The sequence below is a fragment of the Heloderma suspectum genome, chromosome 3 (genome assembly GCF_057233095.1).
Source record: "Heloderma suspectum isolate Gila_16-S chromosome 3, 16-S_ref, whole genome shotgun sequence".
In the NCBI taxonomy this organism is placed as follows: domain Eukaryota; kingdom Metazoa; phylum Chordata; class Lepidosauria; order Squamata; family Helodermatidae; genus Heloderma; species Heloderma suspectum.
Genome location: NC_139460.1, coordinates 213064929 through 213080554, shown reverse-complemented (window position 1 = coordinate 213080554; position 15626 = coordinate 213064929). Strand labels below are relative to the sequence as shown.

Genomic DNA, 15626 nt, shown 5'->3' with positions numbered 1-15626 from the left:
CTTCCTGAAGAGAAAATTGTCACTGGGAAGCTGAACCTGTATCCATGGAGGGCCACAGAATCAGAGTTGGAGGGGGCCTTGGAAGTCATCTTGTCCAACCCCCTGCTCAGTGCAGGCTGTTCAATGCAGGATACGATTACAGCATCCCCGAGAGATGGCTGTGCAGCCTCTGCTTAAATGCCTCCAGCCAGTGGAGGCTGGTGGCTCTGATTTCAGTGGGACTATAAATCCATTCTGGGTTTCAGTCAGAAGCAGCCAGAACTCTAAAAGAGCTATCCAGTCTGCTGAACCTATTTGGGGGATAGGGTCCAGCACCTTGGATAGCTCTTTTAGAGTTCTGGTTGGTTCTGACAGGAACCCAGAATGGGTTCAAAGCCCCACCAAAATCAGAGCCACCAGCCTGCACCAAAGCAGAACCTGCCACCTCCTGTTAGGAAGTTTCTCCTAATATTTGTCGAAAATGTACATTTCTGCAATTTCCACCCATTGGTTCTAGTCCCAGCAACATGCTGTATTCTCTACATGAAGGGTTTGGTTTTACGAAACATTTTAGCAATATTTTCCATTGTACATTGCCATGGGTACCTGGTAGACAGAGGGTGCAACTGATGAATCTAATAAATAAATGTTAGCTCTCCATGTGAAGGTTTTAATATGCCCCTCTGAACATTTTAATAAGGTCTTATTCTGGGTAGGCGGGCAGTGGAGTTGCTACGCTTCCACTGCCCACCTACAGGCTGTGCAGGTGGGCGGGCTGCTACATTTCACATGTGAGCATGAATGCAAAAAAAAATATTTTGCCAGGAAACTGTAAAAACTTCAGGTCTTTCCAGTCTTTCCATACCCAGATGTTCCTGGCAGAAACTGTCCTAAGCAACTGAGAAAGCCTAGCTGTGCTTGAGAAATTGGAAACATCTCCAGAGCCCCACCCTCTTCTAACAGATTCTGCCCCTGAGAAATGACAGGGGCTGCATGATGGCTCAAGGGGAAGTCACACTTACTTCAGTCCTAGACACTCCCAGCCCAAGCTAGACTCCAGGTAGGAAATGACGGAAGTGCTATGGCTAGGATATGCTTGACTATATGTGCATGAGCAAGGCAAGGATAGTGTGTCTTTGCCAACACATTTCTAGATGGCTCAGGTCTGCTTTAATGCATTAAAAATACTGCTGCACGTCTTTTATTTTCTAATTCTGTGCTTCTCAGAAGATTTGTTCATACCTTTCTTCCATGATACCCTTGAACTCCAAGGTCTCCCTGTAAATGGCAATGGAAAAACAAAAACAAAAAGAAGAGTTGAACTAGGCTGTGCAGAGATGAAAACCCCTTTCCCTTTTGGAACAGGAACACAAATCAAGTTTCTGAGGAAGACATGAAGTATATAGGTAATTTAAGAGCTGGGGAGGGGGCATTCATGTTTCCCACAAAGATTTCAACCCTTAGGGTTGTATCCAATGTTGATCCTACTTGGAGTATACCCATTGGAATGGCTGGAGATTCGGTTAGACTAACATTGGATACAACCCTTAATACTGCACACTTTGAGCCTTTAGGGATACACATGTAGCCAGCTCCCTGGGTATAGCTAAGTATCTTTGGGGGAGTAGAAAAAGCAGTGCCACGCAGTGGAAAGGAGAAGCGTATGGAAATAACAATATCCAGGTTTTGATAGCCAAATTCCTCTCTGTTCCAGCAAGGGAGGAAACATAGTTTCCTAGGTAGAGATGCACAGATTTTGTAAAATCCATCCTGTTTGCATTTCGCAGATTGTCAGGTGCCTTTTGTTCTGGTCTCTGCTCAATGGCAGAATCAGATGTTTCCCAATGTCCCAGTTTTGCATAAATTAGTATTTGCACAAATTCGTGCTCTGGAAAATGAACAAATCTCTCCCCCCTGCCCAATGCATATTTTCATGCTTTATCCGATGGGAGAAATGCACACTTTCAGCCATTTTTTTGATTTTATGTATTTTTCTACTACTAAATTTGTGTAAAATTTCAGAAAGTAAAAAAACAAAACAAACACCAGTCCACAAGTCCACAGAATCTGTGTGACTCAGGAAAAGCCAGTGTGCTGTGGAATCTGGGTTGGATACATTGACATCTGAACTCATTTGATTATGTTGCAGATTTCTCCAGTATCCCTATTCCTAGCAAGTGCCTGGCATACTGATTGGACCTTTGTCCACCATTCCAAATCATCCCAGGGCCAAACTGATCTTTAAAACTGGTTTGATATAGAGGAAGGGAAATGCGTTAGCCCAACATGTGCCCTCCAAACATGAACAAATCTCATGGTAATAAACATACTTCCCCAATGAAACAGATGTGGATGCAGCACACATATGACAAAATCCCCAAACTCCTAGAACCTTCAAAGGTACATGTAGGTACACATCCAGAATTTGTGTCTTTGCTATAGGCTTAGATTTGGGGTTTTGAGGTACATCAATATGACGGTTCATAGTCAGGGCTCAATTTTGTAAAAATTAATCCTCACTACTTGGTTGCACTAGTTTTCCATGGTCATTTGCAAAGCATCACCGACCATTTCCCTTATAATTAGAACATTTGACGTCGTTTCAAAAACCTAGTTTATAATCTGGATTTCACTGGATTTCACATTTTTACTCATAAAGTATTTGAAATTTTAGAGGGAAGTTATATTATCCGGTAGTTATTCAGAGATGTTTTACTCACCTTTGGTCCAGGAGGTCCCGGCAAGCCCTGAAGATAAAAGCATATGACATCTTGTAGTAGTAAAACCCTGAAAAACCTTATAGTATTGGGCAGGAAAGTCTGTACTTCATTTATTTCTACTCATACGCCACCATAATTTATCTTTCATTACTTAAGTCAAATTTGTAGATTTTATTCTCTATAGTATGCAAGTGCATTCTGAGACCCATATCAAATAAGTACTTATGACTACTACTGTCAACAATAGGTGCACATTATAAGAGTAGTACAATTAACCATTCATGTTGTGTGGTTTCTCATTTTTAGGCCCCCAATGGCCCACTTTAATAAATATCAGCTGATCCTCACAATCATCCTTCCGCACACTCAAAACACTAGGGTACTGTTCCCCAAACTCAAGGGATAGCTGATTGGAATGGAGAAAAGCCTCCAAAACATGACACCCTGTTATGACCCTTCCATTAGTCACTCACGTTGCCACTTTTCCACCTGTGCCTTTCAAATTCCAACATTTTTTTTCCGATTTCAAGTGTGTACAAGAGTTATTTCAGCTCTAGTTCAGAGCTAACCAAGAGCATGGTCACACAATCCCAATTCTGAGGTTCCCCTCAGTGGATGTACCTTGAGAGCACAACACCTGTGCAAGCAAAGAATTCCACAGCAATGGAATTATTTGCACCACTTTGCTAAGTATCTTTTGTGCCATCCACAGGTGACTCTGTAATCCTGACCAGTTTTCTAAAGAATTTAATCCTGCCCAGTCCTGCCATTACACTCATGATCACTTATCCTAGAACTAAAGCAAAATGGGTTAAGTAAGATCGCTTGATCTTGCTGGGAGCCGCTGCTGAATCTCTTTCCACTCACTTCGAGTTCACCCTCACCCCCTGGACCATGCAAACAAATCAAGAGACTGAAAGTTCAGAGGTTTTTATCCTAGGGCAGCCTACCTCAACCTGGCACCCCCCAGATGTGTTTGGACTACAACCCCCATTACCCTCCAGTTAGCATCATTGGGTGGACTGGGGATGATGGGAGTTGTAGTCCACACACATCTGGAGGGTGCTAGATTGGGGAAAGGTTATCCTAGCGTATCTGATTGAGCAACTGGGCCTTTAGTTGACAACACTCAACTGAAGCAGAAAGAACATGGCCCCTGAATGATGAACATACTTCGCAGCATATCCATCCCTTCATTAATCCATACAACCATGCACCACTGTTGAACAAGCATGCATTATGTGATGCTCTTCCCAGGCACTGAGAGATTAATCATTTTCATGCAAGCAGATATCATGTGCGCATAAGGGAAAATATTAAATAGATACCTTTCCATCCTTGCCTGGTTTCCCTGGTTCTCCTGCATTCCCCTAGGGCAACAAAGAAATGTGTCTTTCTGAGATACCCAGCACTGTGGTCCTTATTTTAATGGCCTGATTTTTACCTTTTGAAGATGCTGCTTATTGTTACTCTGGGAATGGCACTGTGAGCAGATCATCAAAGGGGCTCTTATAACGTGAGCTTCTGTTGAGAGTGAAATAATTGCAGGCAGAGTGTGACTTCCTGACCCTGGCACTTGGTACAGCCTGGGGTAGTGGAAATGGCATTCTTGTGCAATTCTGTCACAGACATATGAAAGAAGGTCACAAGGTCTTTGATGCAACACCATAATTGGATAGCCATGAAGGCAAAAGGCAACCCATCAGTTATTTGGAGAAAAGAGGCAAAACAGGAGAGACACAAGCAATTAAAAAGAAACTTACAGCTGGTCCAGTTGAGCCCGGTTGTCCTGGAGTCCCGGGAAGGCCTGGTGGCCCAGGTGGCCCTGGAGGTCCTTGGATTCCTGCCTGTCCTTGTTCACCCTGAAGTTTTTTTGAAAGCAGTGTTACCATCAATGTAGCACAGTGACACTGGAGTGTGTTATATAGCAAGCAGAGCCTGAGCAAAGGGAAAAGAGCCAAGCCAAGCAAGTTGCTGTTAGTAAGCACCTGAAGGGGGTTTCCAAAACTCAGGCAAAGGACAACTGTAGATGGGTATTCAGTGTAGATTCTTGAATGACTTTGTCTTAAAGCTCCCATCTGAGGTAATGAAAATTGCAACCAGATATTAGGATGGGAAAGCGGTTGCAAGTATTAAACCCCATCCAATGAACTCTTACAATATTTCATAGGGCCAAGCTACACATTGTACACAAATGTGTGTCATTGTAGTCTAACAGTCCTTTTTGAAGAGAATTATTCCTGGGGATCAAGAGCAGAGAAATGGACATGCTGGCTGGGGATGATGGGAGTTGTAGTCCAACCCATCTGGAGGGCACCAGGCTGGGAAAGGCTGCTTCAGATTATAAACCTTTGGTGCCAAGGGCCATGCACAACCCAGAGACAGTTAGCCATGCTTAAGCCCCACTGAAATGAATGAGACTTCAGTTACTCACCACTAACTTATCTCATTGATTTCAATAGGGTTTAAGCATGATTTAGGATGCTTCCAGATGGAGGGCTCCTAGCGCTATGAATCAAAAGACATTGTGTAGCTATTCTATCCTTAACAGATTTTTTTGTGGAAAGAAAAAAAGATGGAAAAAGCAGTAGGAAAACACAGAAGGGTTACAAATTGAAGATGTCATTGTCTGGACCCTCTATAAAATTCCATGAATGAGGTAGGGTGATTGCATGACAAAAGCCTTGTCTAGAAGCACCATTCATTTCTCTGGACTGGGGCTTTGTTTTTGTTTTTTTTACTGTAAAGTGGCTGGTGGTGGTTGTTGTTGTTGTTATTAGCTGTTGAATATCATGCCTGCCTAGCAGAACCCAGAATAGAATTTAGGAACTCTGATTGCATCCAATTCTTCTCCACACACACTTCTGCTGTGTCCTTTGGAATTCCAGCAGTCACTGTTGCTTTCTATGCAGTTCTTTTACATCATGCCAAAGTGGTTGTGTGTGACCCCTAGCAGAACATTAAATCCACACACAATGAAGCCACTTGGTGCTTAGCAAAACTTTTACAAAAACAGAGATAAGCAGCAATCAAGGGTTAAAAATATCATGGGACATCTGATAAGTGTGGTGTTTGATCTCTGACTTGCTCTCCTCTGTCCGGTGACATTCCAGATGACTCGTAGAGGGCCATTCCAGGCTAAAAGTATTCATAAGCTTATCATAATGCCACTATAACAAGAGGCTTTGTGTGGTTGGCATCTCATCTCACTATAGGAGTACTCTGGCTGAACCATCTGCACTCATCTACAGAAACACGCACACATAATACTGTCCCTAAACAAAGCCAAGGGCACTGAATAGAAAGCATATGCAGTTGTATCCTCTGAAGGATGCTGTAGGCAGCTGAGCCAGTACTTGCCAAATGCCCACCTAAACCTTGGCAGATATATAAGTTAATTTGCATGACTGCCTGAATCCAAAGTGCCACAGCTATCTCCAGAGGAGGGTAGAAATTGTCAATAGAGGCACTATTACTGCTATTGGTATAATCTCTCTGGGAAGTCAATGTATGTCCTAAGGGAAAGGGTCAAGGATTTTATTTGATGTGGCAATTCTGTGCTTTTCCAAGGGTACACTATCCCAATACAGCCAACAGTTTGCACAATAAACACACCAAGGCTGCAATCCTATACACGCTTCCTGGGAGTAAATCCCATTGAACTCAAAGGGGCTATATCTGAGTAAAGATCTATAGGATTGTACTGTAAGGCTGCAATCCTGTATCTACTTACCCAGAAGCAAGTCCCACTCAGTACTTCTGAGTATGAATGTTATAGGATTACACTGTTTGTGTGATCAGCAGATGCATATCTCCAAACATGTAGTGGGCACTTGCTGGGAAGCCATGGCCAATCAGGTCTCTGTGTCATGGCAAACATTAGTGCCATATAATGTGCAGAGTGGCACTTAGATACTGTTCTTTGTTCTCCTGCAGATGTTCAACAGGACTGCAAGCAAGCCACTTGCTTTCTCTCCCTTTCCTCAAATATGTTGTGTGACAATCTTGTTCTCCTTCCACAATGCTCTTTCTTCTAGCATCTTGGGCGGCCGGCCATGGAATATGTCTTTCAGGACAAGTAGCCAACATATTTGTGCTCATGCTTTAGCCTCTGAAGTGAGAGTGCAACCATGTGAGTGAACTAAAACTAGCTTGTGGTGGCATTTGTGATGTAGAGCCTTGTCAAATGGGACTATGATGGAATCTCCAGCGAGATCCCTGCTTCTCCTAGTTTTAACAAAACCCTCTCTAAGGAAGAAAGGAAGCTGATTAATCACCAGTTTCAAAAATGGAAAGAGCTTAAACCAGGAAAAGGAGAAGGATACCTGGAAGGTGCGCCTCTTTATGACTGGGGGTGGAGCCAGCCGCACTGAATTGAGAAGAGGCAACAGCTGAAGAAGACCGAAGCAGAAGGTCACAGGGCAAAGGCCAAAAGTCACAAGGCAAAGGAGGTCAGTGGGACATCAAAAGTCATACAGAACAGCCAATGAAGAAAATGGAAAGAGGGGAAAAAGGAAACAATGAAAGGATGTAATGGAAGGAAGCTGCAATTCAGAGACAGGAATGAAGGGCATCAGAAAAGGCGTTTGTCATTGGGTACCTTTTGGCAAGCCTCTGAGTGCTTTTGTGTTCCATTTCAATCGTATCAAGCCTACTAAAATGGGGGTGTCTGGAGCACCTATAGTTAGCTTTAGTTTTGCTCTTCAGGATTTAGAGCACTGAAGTTTTAATGTACTTTCTAGTTAGATAACCTGGAATACTTCAAGTAAAACTTATCCATTGCGTATGCTATGTCTCGTTGCAACAAATCATAGCTACATTCTTCCCTTCTCAACTCCTGCACTCAATCTGCTTCTTCGCTTGTTATTTGCATTTTTCTATTTTTGTCCTATTCTTCTGTTCACATTTTCTAAAGCCTTTCTTCCTCTCTGGTACTGTTTGTATTTTCCTTATTGCCACAGAGAGTTTATTCCTCTTTTTCTTAGTACTTAATAGGTTGTGCTATTGTTATTCTGATTACAACAGAGACTAACAATAAGTCTTTTTTCATCCCTTAGATAAGTCCTACTCTTTATCACTGATCCTATTTTACTCCCTATTAGATAAGACTATTCAACCATCATAAAAAATGTTTGCCTGCTTTTTTTATTTAGTGAGAATGAATAAGAAGACTACACCTTTTCAATGGCTGAAGGGGTGAATGCAGAATAACATGAAAGGCCCCTTCCACCAAGGGATATATCTCTACATCTTGGTAAAACTTTCACTCACTGCCAAGTCTAGCTACAGGATTTATTTGCAGAATGCATCCCTCCAATGTAGAATACAAGAGCTTCGCACGGGATCACTTCCTACCTTAATGTTTTACGTTACCTCCCTCACAAAACACACAAATAGGCAGTATCCAATGCTGTCACGGTCTAGTGCTAATGAGGTTGTGCTAGCATAAAGCAACATTAGCGTAACATCCATAGCACTTGCTAGGCAAAGGGAAAAAGCAATGATTTGCCACCGAATGGGGCAGTGCAGTTTGCCACCGAATTTGCGTGGTGTTGTTTGCCGCTGAATTATGGCAGCAAACTGCTGCTTCTCCTCTTTGCCTAGCAAGTGCTGTGACAGCGCTGGATACTCCTCAGTGTTGCCACATGACATGCATCTCTAATCTCCAAGGTTTAGTCCAAAGCATTCTACCTCGTATGTGTGTGACCCTCTTGCCTCAAGCATCCATGCTTGCCCATTTTAAACCAAAACAAAAGTCATCTGTGCCATACTAAAGGAATGTGCTTCATCTTACAAAAGTGGCTCTTAGAAAACAAAGCCTACAGGGTATTCACTGTACTGTTCTAACCACTGCATCTTATTAACCTCACTTCACACAACATGCTAGCCCACCCAGTGTGGGTTGTTGTTGAACCATGGGTTATCGTGTTGTCTGAATGCAGTGCGTTTTCTGCAGGGTGGGTTATCATGTTGTCTGACTGCAGTGCTTTTTCCACAGCGTGGGTTATCATGTTGCCCGAATGCAGTGCGTTTTCTGCAGGGTTGCTCATTAACCATGCAGCGTGGCTTGTTAACCACCCTGAACAACCCAACAACAAGCCATGGTTTTTCAAGATGGCTTGTTTGAGAAAAATAAACCACACTGCATGGTTAACAAGCTACCCTGTGGAAAACACATTGTGTTCAGACAACACGATAACTCACTCTGTGGAAAAGACTGTGTTCAGACAACATGTTAACTCACCCTGTGAAAAACATGCTGTATTCAGACAAGACAACAACCCATAATGGGTTAGCATGTTGTGTGAACCCTGTCTAAAAGTTACTTCTGCAACTAGGGTCTCTCCTGATTTTCACCAGCATAAATGCATGAACAATAAGGTCTTGTTAATGCTCAAAAACATAGGTGCCTGTAATATTTCTTTTTTGACTGAGAGGTATGCCTGCAGGTCTCCCATGACAGTGTCTGTGTACACTTCCTCCCCTTATTTATGGCTGCTTGCTCTTTAGTGCAAGCCAAGTTCCAGTCTTGTTGCAAACTGAAATGTCATCACAATATTGCAGCATTGCAACCCAGTCATTCTGGGCTGTTGGTTAAAAATAGAGAACACATTATGGTGGTAAATTAGAAGAGTAAGGCTTGGATTAGGAAGGCTACAATTAACAGAAGATCCAAAGACCACAGAGGGGCACAGTCAGTGAACCACAGGAAAAGCCACTGTGGTCTTTGTAGTTCTTAAGATGAGGTGATGAAGCCAGATGGATGACTGAAAGGCTGTGTGTTACATGTGTTCTGGTTAAGGTACTAAATCTGAGCACATGTGGCAGTGAAGGGACTTTGGGTTGCTACTCAGTCTCACAGAGCTTCCAACCATCACACCGTATCCTGCTGTTTTCTCCTACTGTCATATTATCCCTAATAAGAAGCATAGGATCATCTAAGGGATCCTTTCACGTATCATGCAACCAGCTCCAGAATGGTTCAACACAAGGGACTCCTCTTGGGGCACGATCTAAAAACATAGTGGAAACTGAGTGGTAAAGAGAAGATACATTTACTTCTTATGCACTTCCAATAAAACACCAAAGCAAAACATGAACTATAAAGTATAATTTAAAATAAATTTTCTTTCTTTTCCAAAAGTTGGAAATCTGAAAAAGGTGGGTTAGAATTTAACTGCACTACATGCTCTTTCTTTCTCTCTGTCTCTCTCTCTCTCTCTCTTAGCCCCCCACTCCCAAGCTCTATAGGTGTCCATCTCTATGAATTTATTAAAATGCACTGTCACAACTAGAGTGCAGAGACAGCTATTTGTCATTTATTTTAAATTGGATTGGTGTCTGTTTGCATGTGAGTTTGTCAGGGCTGGCCCTACCATTAGGTAGAGTGAGGCAGCTGCCTCAGGCAGCAGACTATGAGGGGCAGGAAGTGGTGGTGTGGTAATAGAGGACAGAGCTCTATCTGCACCACAGAACCTGCCCTGCACCCATGGCCAGCATCAAGGGTAGGCATGGTTGGGTACCTGCTGAGGGCCTTCACCCCAGCAGGGGCCTACTGACAAAAGCCCCCCAAAGTTGCTCCTCCTCTTCACCATTGTGACCTGCTTGTTCACCTGCCTCTCACTCTGACTCAGACAATGATGGTGGTGAGGATGAGGAGTAGATGCCACTGCCTGCTTGCACACTGGTTCTCTGCCTCTCAGTCAAGAGGGTGAGGAGCAATGACAGCTGGTGACAATGGCAGTGAGAAGGTAGACTCACTGAGGAAGGGGGTCACTGAGGGGTCCCTGTCCAAGGGCCCTCAAAAACCTGGAGGCTGTACTCCCTGCACTCTCTGGGCTAGTCTGCTGCCCTCATGTGTGGTAGAGGCAGGCAGCCCTGAAGCATGATTCAACTGCTAGTCTGGTTTGTTGGTGTACATGGAATGGGGATGGGGGCAGAGCATGTCTTTGTCTTTCGCCTCAGGCAGCAAAACATCTTGGCCCAATCCTGCTGTGTGTGTGTGTGTGTGTGTGTGTGTGTGTGAGAGAGAGAGATAGTACAAGTCATGTGAAAATCCTTAACATACCCTTAAGACCATACTCTGTTTACACCTAGTACTCAGGTTCACAAACCTCTCACTGTTTGAAGGGAGTGGCATGAAAGATCCTGTTCCAAGAGCCACTTTCAAATATTTTAAAGGGACATGAGCTGAATTTTACACACGTGCTTTGTAACACTTAATTAAATGCTCATCTATTTTGAGCAAAAGACCTGAGTTCATAAGGTAAAAAGAGAGCATCAACCCTAGATAAATGCTCTTGAGATTCCTGTCATTTCCCACTGTCACAAACTGAGGTGAGGATGGTGGAGCTGGCATGATTATGACACAAAGAGAGCTACATTTGCCTTTCCTTCTACTGAAAACCCAAACTGTGTTAGCAGCCTATGAGGTGTATATTTCAAATCTATTCCTCCTTTCACTGGTACTGCCTCTCCAGTGTCTCACAGACATGCTATTGGATTTGTATTTTGTTTTGGTCATTGTTGAGAAAATGCAGTATTGGATCCATCTCCATGTTCATTTGCAACAGGACTGGCTGCAGTGAAACCATTACCACAAACCTTCAATGTAAGGATCTGATTAGAACGCAGAGCTGCAAGTGTGGTACTTAGGTATTCCTAGGGGGGACAGTGAAGACACAGTGACACAGAGCTGGGTCAATGCAATTCATTATAGCATCAACAGCAAAACAAAATTTAGGCCAGATCTACACTTTGTGTTATATCATTACAATCCCATCATGGTGACACTATATCCCTCTTGTGCATTTATACCTTGTAGGACACACAGTGACATTTGTTGCAGTATTTTGGATAATGTGGAATAAAAAGCAGGAAACAACACTATGATAGTGGTATACAGAACATGCAGTGTGCCCCAACAGTTATCAGTGCACTTCAATACCACTATAAAGTAGTAGCGTAGATTTAGCCTTACTCTCCCAACTCTAGTTAGACTTCAACTCTCAACTCCAGCCCAGGCCTATACTTGCAACTGTTGCGTTTTTACCTGTTTTGGTTACCTCATCTGTCCTGAAGGCTTGTATTGTATAACCAACACATGCATAACCTCTTGATGTGTTCATTTCCTCCATTGAGAGAACAGTATCAGCTTTCCTAATAGGCTGCCCAACAGAGGAATTGTGCACACTACATAACAGAGGGGTTGGATTTTCAATCCTTGCTTTGCTGGCAGTAGAGAGGAAGGGTCACCCAGGCAAGAGATAAGTTCATATATTATTAAAAACTGTGTCACAAACACCGTGATCAGAAGAAATCCTAAGCAAGCTAAAACAAAGTATCTCTATTATTTCTTTCTCTTTTTGAAAACAAGGGATTTGGTTATTCTAGAGCAAATAAATGAAAAGCATTCAACTTGAAGTTCCATGAAGAAAACTCATCATGTAGCTCATTGGTAATTTGAAAACTATTATTCACTTGAAGAGCAACAATTATGAGGTTGGAAATTGTGACTATTGTCCTTAGTCCATCCAAGAATTCCAGCTAGCACATAGGCCAAGATTTCTTGTCCTGCATCTCTTAGAGTTCAAAAATCATGAATCCTCTTCATGACATCATCGTCATCATCATCATTAAAATTACTTTTAGAAGTATTTTGGCTTTGAAGCCTTTAAGGGCTTTTGTTTTTGGCACCACCTTGAAATCAATCTAGCAATGTTTTAAAGAACAAAAAGTGCTTAAGATTCCTATGATTAGAGCTGTAAGCTAAAATCTTTAGCCTTCCTTGCTGCAGTTCATAGGCCTTAGGTTTCTCCCCTCCAGAAACAAGGAGAAGACTGTAGATTAGTGCAGAACGTTAGCAGAGGAAGGCTCATGATATACTCCCCTTGCAAAGCTTCATTAGAGCCTTTCCACTTTAACCTGTTTGCCCTTATCATGTGAATCCCCTAAAGATGAGAGCCCCCTGTGAGATGGGAAGCCTGAATGTCTTAAATAATAATTCCAGTATCCAACAGTGATTATAAGCGGAGTTTGCCACACTGTTTTCTCATTGTATGTTGGTATATTGAACATGTATGTTGGTATGCTATGGTATGTGGAAGTCCCCACTGCTTCTCTTACATTGTGGTCAGTTTCTTCATGTATTAATATTCTGTGGTTCCCCCCCCCCCTCCGCTTTGTTTTTTACCTTGAGCAATATTGGGAGAGCTTGAAGCCAAGGAGGGTAACTGAACCCAGAAAAATTCTCAGGCATAGCTTTTTTTAATGGGCTTTTTAATGGGTTGGAAACTGTAACTAGTGTCCTTTTTAAAAAAAGAAAAAAGTCCATAGCAAGCTACTGACACTGCTTTTCTCAATAAAGAAAATAATTGGCCTTCCATTTTTGTAAGTAAATAGACCCAAAGACATAGCCAGGCAGGCTCTCCATACTATATACCCTCTTGCTTTGGATGTTTGTTATCTCCATGCTGTTGTCATCCAAGAACCCTGGACCAGCTTTCACTCCATGTCAACGAATCTGGGATAAGGGCCAGATCTTTTTTTATTCCCTTTTTTTCTTGAAAGCCACCAGAAATGTTTGTGTCTCTTTCTACTGGGTTAGATCTATCCATTCAGGCCTCTGAATCTCATGCTATATACACCGTTCTCTCTGGTAGTGAATTGATTTGCAGAATGAGTGCAAAGTTTATTTGCAAAATTAGACTTGTAAGCAGAAGCCAGTGTCTTCTCCTTATAACTCTTGCAGCCAGGGAGTGCAAACAACCTCTGGCGTCCATGAAATAATGAGGTGTTGCACTGCAATAGTCCCAGTGAAGGGCATCTAATATCAGTCAGATGGTTTTGGCTTTGTGAAAGATTGCCCTTCTTTTTCTCTTGAAGTACTTTAACCATAAGTACTAAGGGTTGGGGGGGGGGCTTTTTTGTTGGTGTCAAGCACTTTTTAACACTCTCACTGCCATGCCATTGACTCTGGGCTTGCAAGATTCCTTCCTGAAGCAGACAGAGGGCTTGTTCACATGGAGCTTTTATCCTGCTATTGAGATGGCTCTGTCACGGGAGTTTGCAGGCTCTTTAGATGATGCCGTTACCCTCCAGGTTGTCTCCCGCCATTTCCCCCAGCCTATCCTGTGTTTTCCCAAAACACAAAAAAATTGTATTTTTTCCAGCCAATGGAACAGGAGCGCCATGACCTCCCCATGAAATTCTCCAATAGCAGAAGAAACTGGCTGTGGGTGTTTGTTTTCAGTTATTGGGGGCACGGTGAAGATGACGAACGCATCGAGAATGGGCTGCAGGGCTGTGGAGCATGTCGCACTCAGGAGATCCTGAGCAGGGTTGCATAGAAGGAGACCGAGCAGAGCTGACACGAGCGAGGGCTTGTGCTCTATCCCTTCCTTGCAAGGTGGGGAGGGCACACAGTTTGAGGGGACTCCTGCCCCTGCTCAAGTCTTGCTGAGGAAGGAAAGATCTGTGCCTGACCCTCCCCCTGCCACGGATTTTCCCCTTTGCTTCAAGGTGAGCCCCTGCCAAATCCTGGCTGCAGCACAGCACGCCGCCTGCTCAGCAACAGCAGCACAAGACTGCACCAAAGAAGTGCATTGCTCTCAAACCATGTGTCTGCCATGTGCTTGAGCACATTTCTCAATTGGAGGGAGAGGAGGGTAAAATGCCTCCCAGCAATGAAGTGAGACAGATCTGATCCCCCACCCCACCAAGCTCAGAAGCAACGTCCTCTGTTGATTCAGAGCACCCCATTAAGTTCAATGGGGCTTACTCCCAAGTAAGTGTGCTGAGAGTTGGAGACTTATAGCATGTCAGTCCCCATCCACCAGTAATGTGCAAGGGGAGGGAAAGGGGCAGGAATCAGGGAGGAATTATTGCTATACCCCAAGTGGCATCCCCATCCCCATCCCCATGAGAAGGAAAGAAATGAAAAATAATGTGACAGGGGACAGCCATCTAAGGAAAACAACCTAGTCCTGCAATGATACCGGATGGGGAAAGAACCGGCATTGATGTGGAATTCTCTGCCTGTGTGATGGAGCCCAGAGATTCTACAGGTGCATCTGTTAAAAGACACACAAGCAGGACGGGCCCTACCATTAGGCAGAGTGAGACAGATGCCTCAGGCAGCTACCCATTTGATTTCGGGTAGCAAATCATTAGTTGTTTGATTTACTATTGCATTGGGGTGGGGAGATGCTTGGGGGATATTTTGCCTCAAGTGCCAGCTTTGCATACTGTGGACCTTGACCCAGGAGGATATCATTTGCTGCTATGCCTTAGGCAGCAAAAAGTCTTGGGCGAACCCTGCACAGAAGCCATGTCTAGGTTTGTATCTGGCAACCCCGCATCAGCAGGACTGGTAGGTCTGCAATTCTTGTGAAATAAGTTTATACTTCCAGACCTAGACAGGGAAACCCAATTTGTTTGCAGGGTTGTTAGGGCCTGCTCTTAGATTACAAAGCGACACCGTTGAAATTCCCCTGTGGCTCCACCCCATTCTGCTCCAGTAACGTCTACATCCAGGAGATAACGTATAGAAGTAACCAGATAGTTGCCTCCCTTTGGTGGGATCTCCCATGTTTTAGCAACAGGTTTTAGAATGGAGCTACAAGAAAGTGGCAAAAGCACTATATCAGTAACTTATGAAGTGGCTCTGAGGGTGTGATCATTCTCCCCATCCGTATTCTCCAATGTACCCTCTTAGTGCTGGGACTCTGTGTGTGTGTGTGTGTGTGTGTGTGTGTAAGGAATAACAGCATAAGGGGAAAGTGGCTAGGTCAAGAATTCATGAACTCTATCCATAGCTACTACTGGCCATGATGGCTATATAAAACAACCAGGTTCACAGGGAATATGCCACTGATTACTAGTTACTAAGCGGTAAGAACAGGAGAGGGCTGTTGCCTTTGTGTCATG

General features: G+C 43.5%; 1 protein-coding gene across 2 annotated transcripts in view; it reads right to left on the bottom strand.

Annotated features, from left to right (window-relative positions):
• COL13A1 (collagen type XIII alpha 1 chain) overlaps positions 1–15626 on the bottom strand; it is a 253449-nt gene that overhangs the window by 99424 nt on the left and 138399 nt on the right. For both annotated transcript variants that reach the window (XM_084845463.1, XM_084845462.1), the window contains 5 exons: positions 11304–11360; positions 4463–4561; positions 4028–4069; positions 2700–2726; positions 1222–1257 (listed from right to left, as the gene is read on the bottom strand). In XM_084845463.1, coding sequence (XP_084701589.1) covers positions 1222–1257; positions 2700–2726; positions 4028–4069; positions 4463–4561; positions 11304–11360 — 261 coding nt within the window. The remainder of the gene's footprint in view (positions 1–1221; positions 1258–2699; positions 2727–4027; positions 4070–4462; positions 4562–11303; positions 11361–15626) is intronic.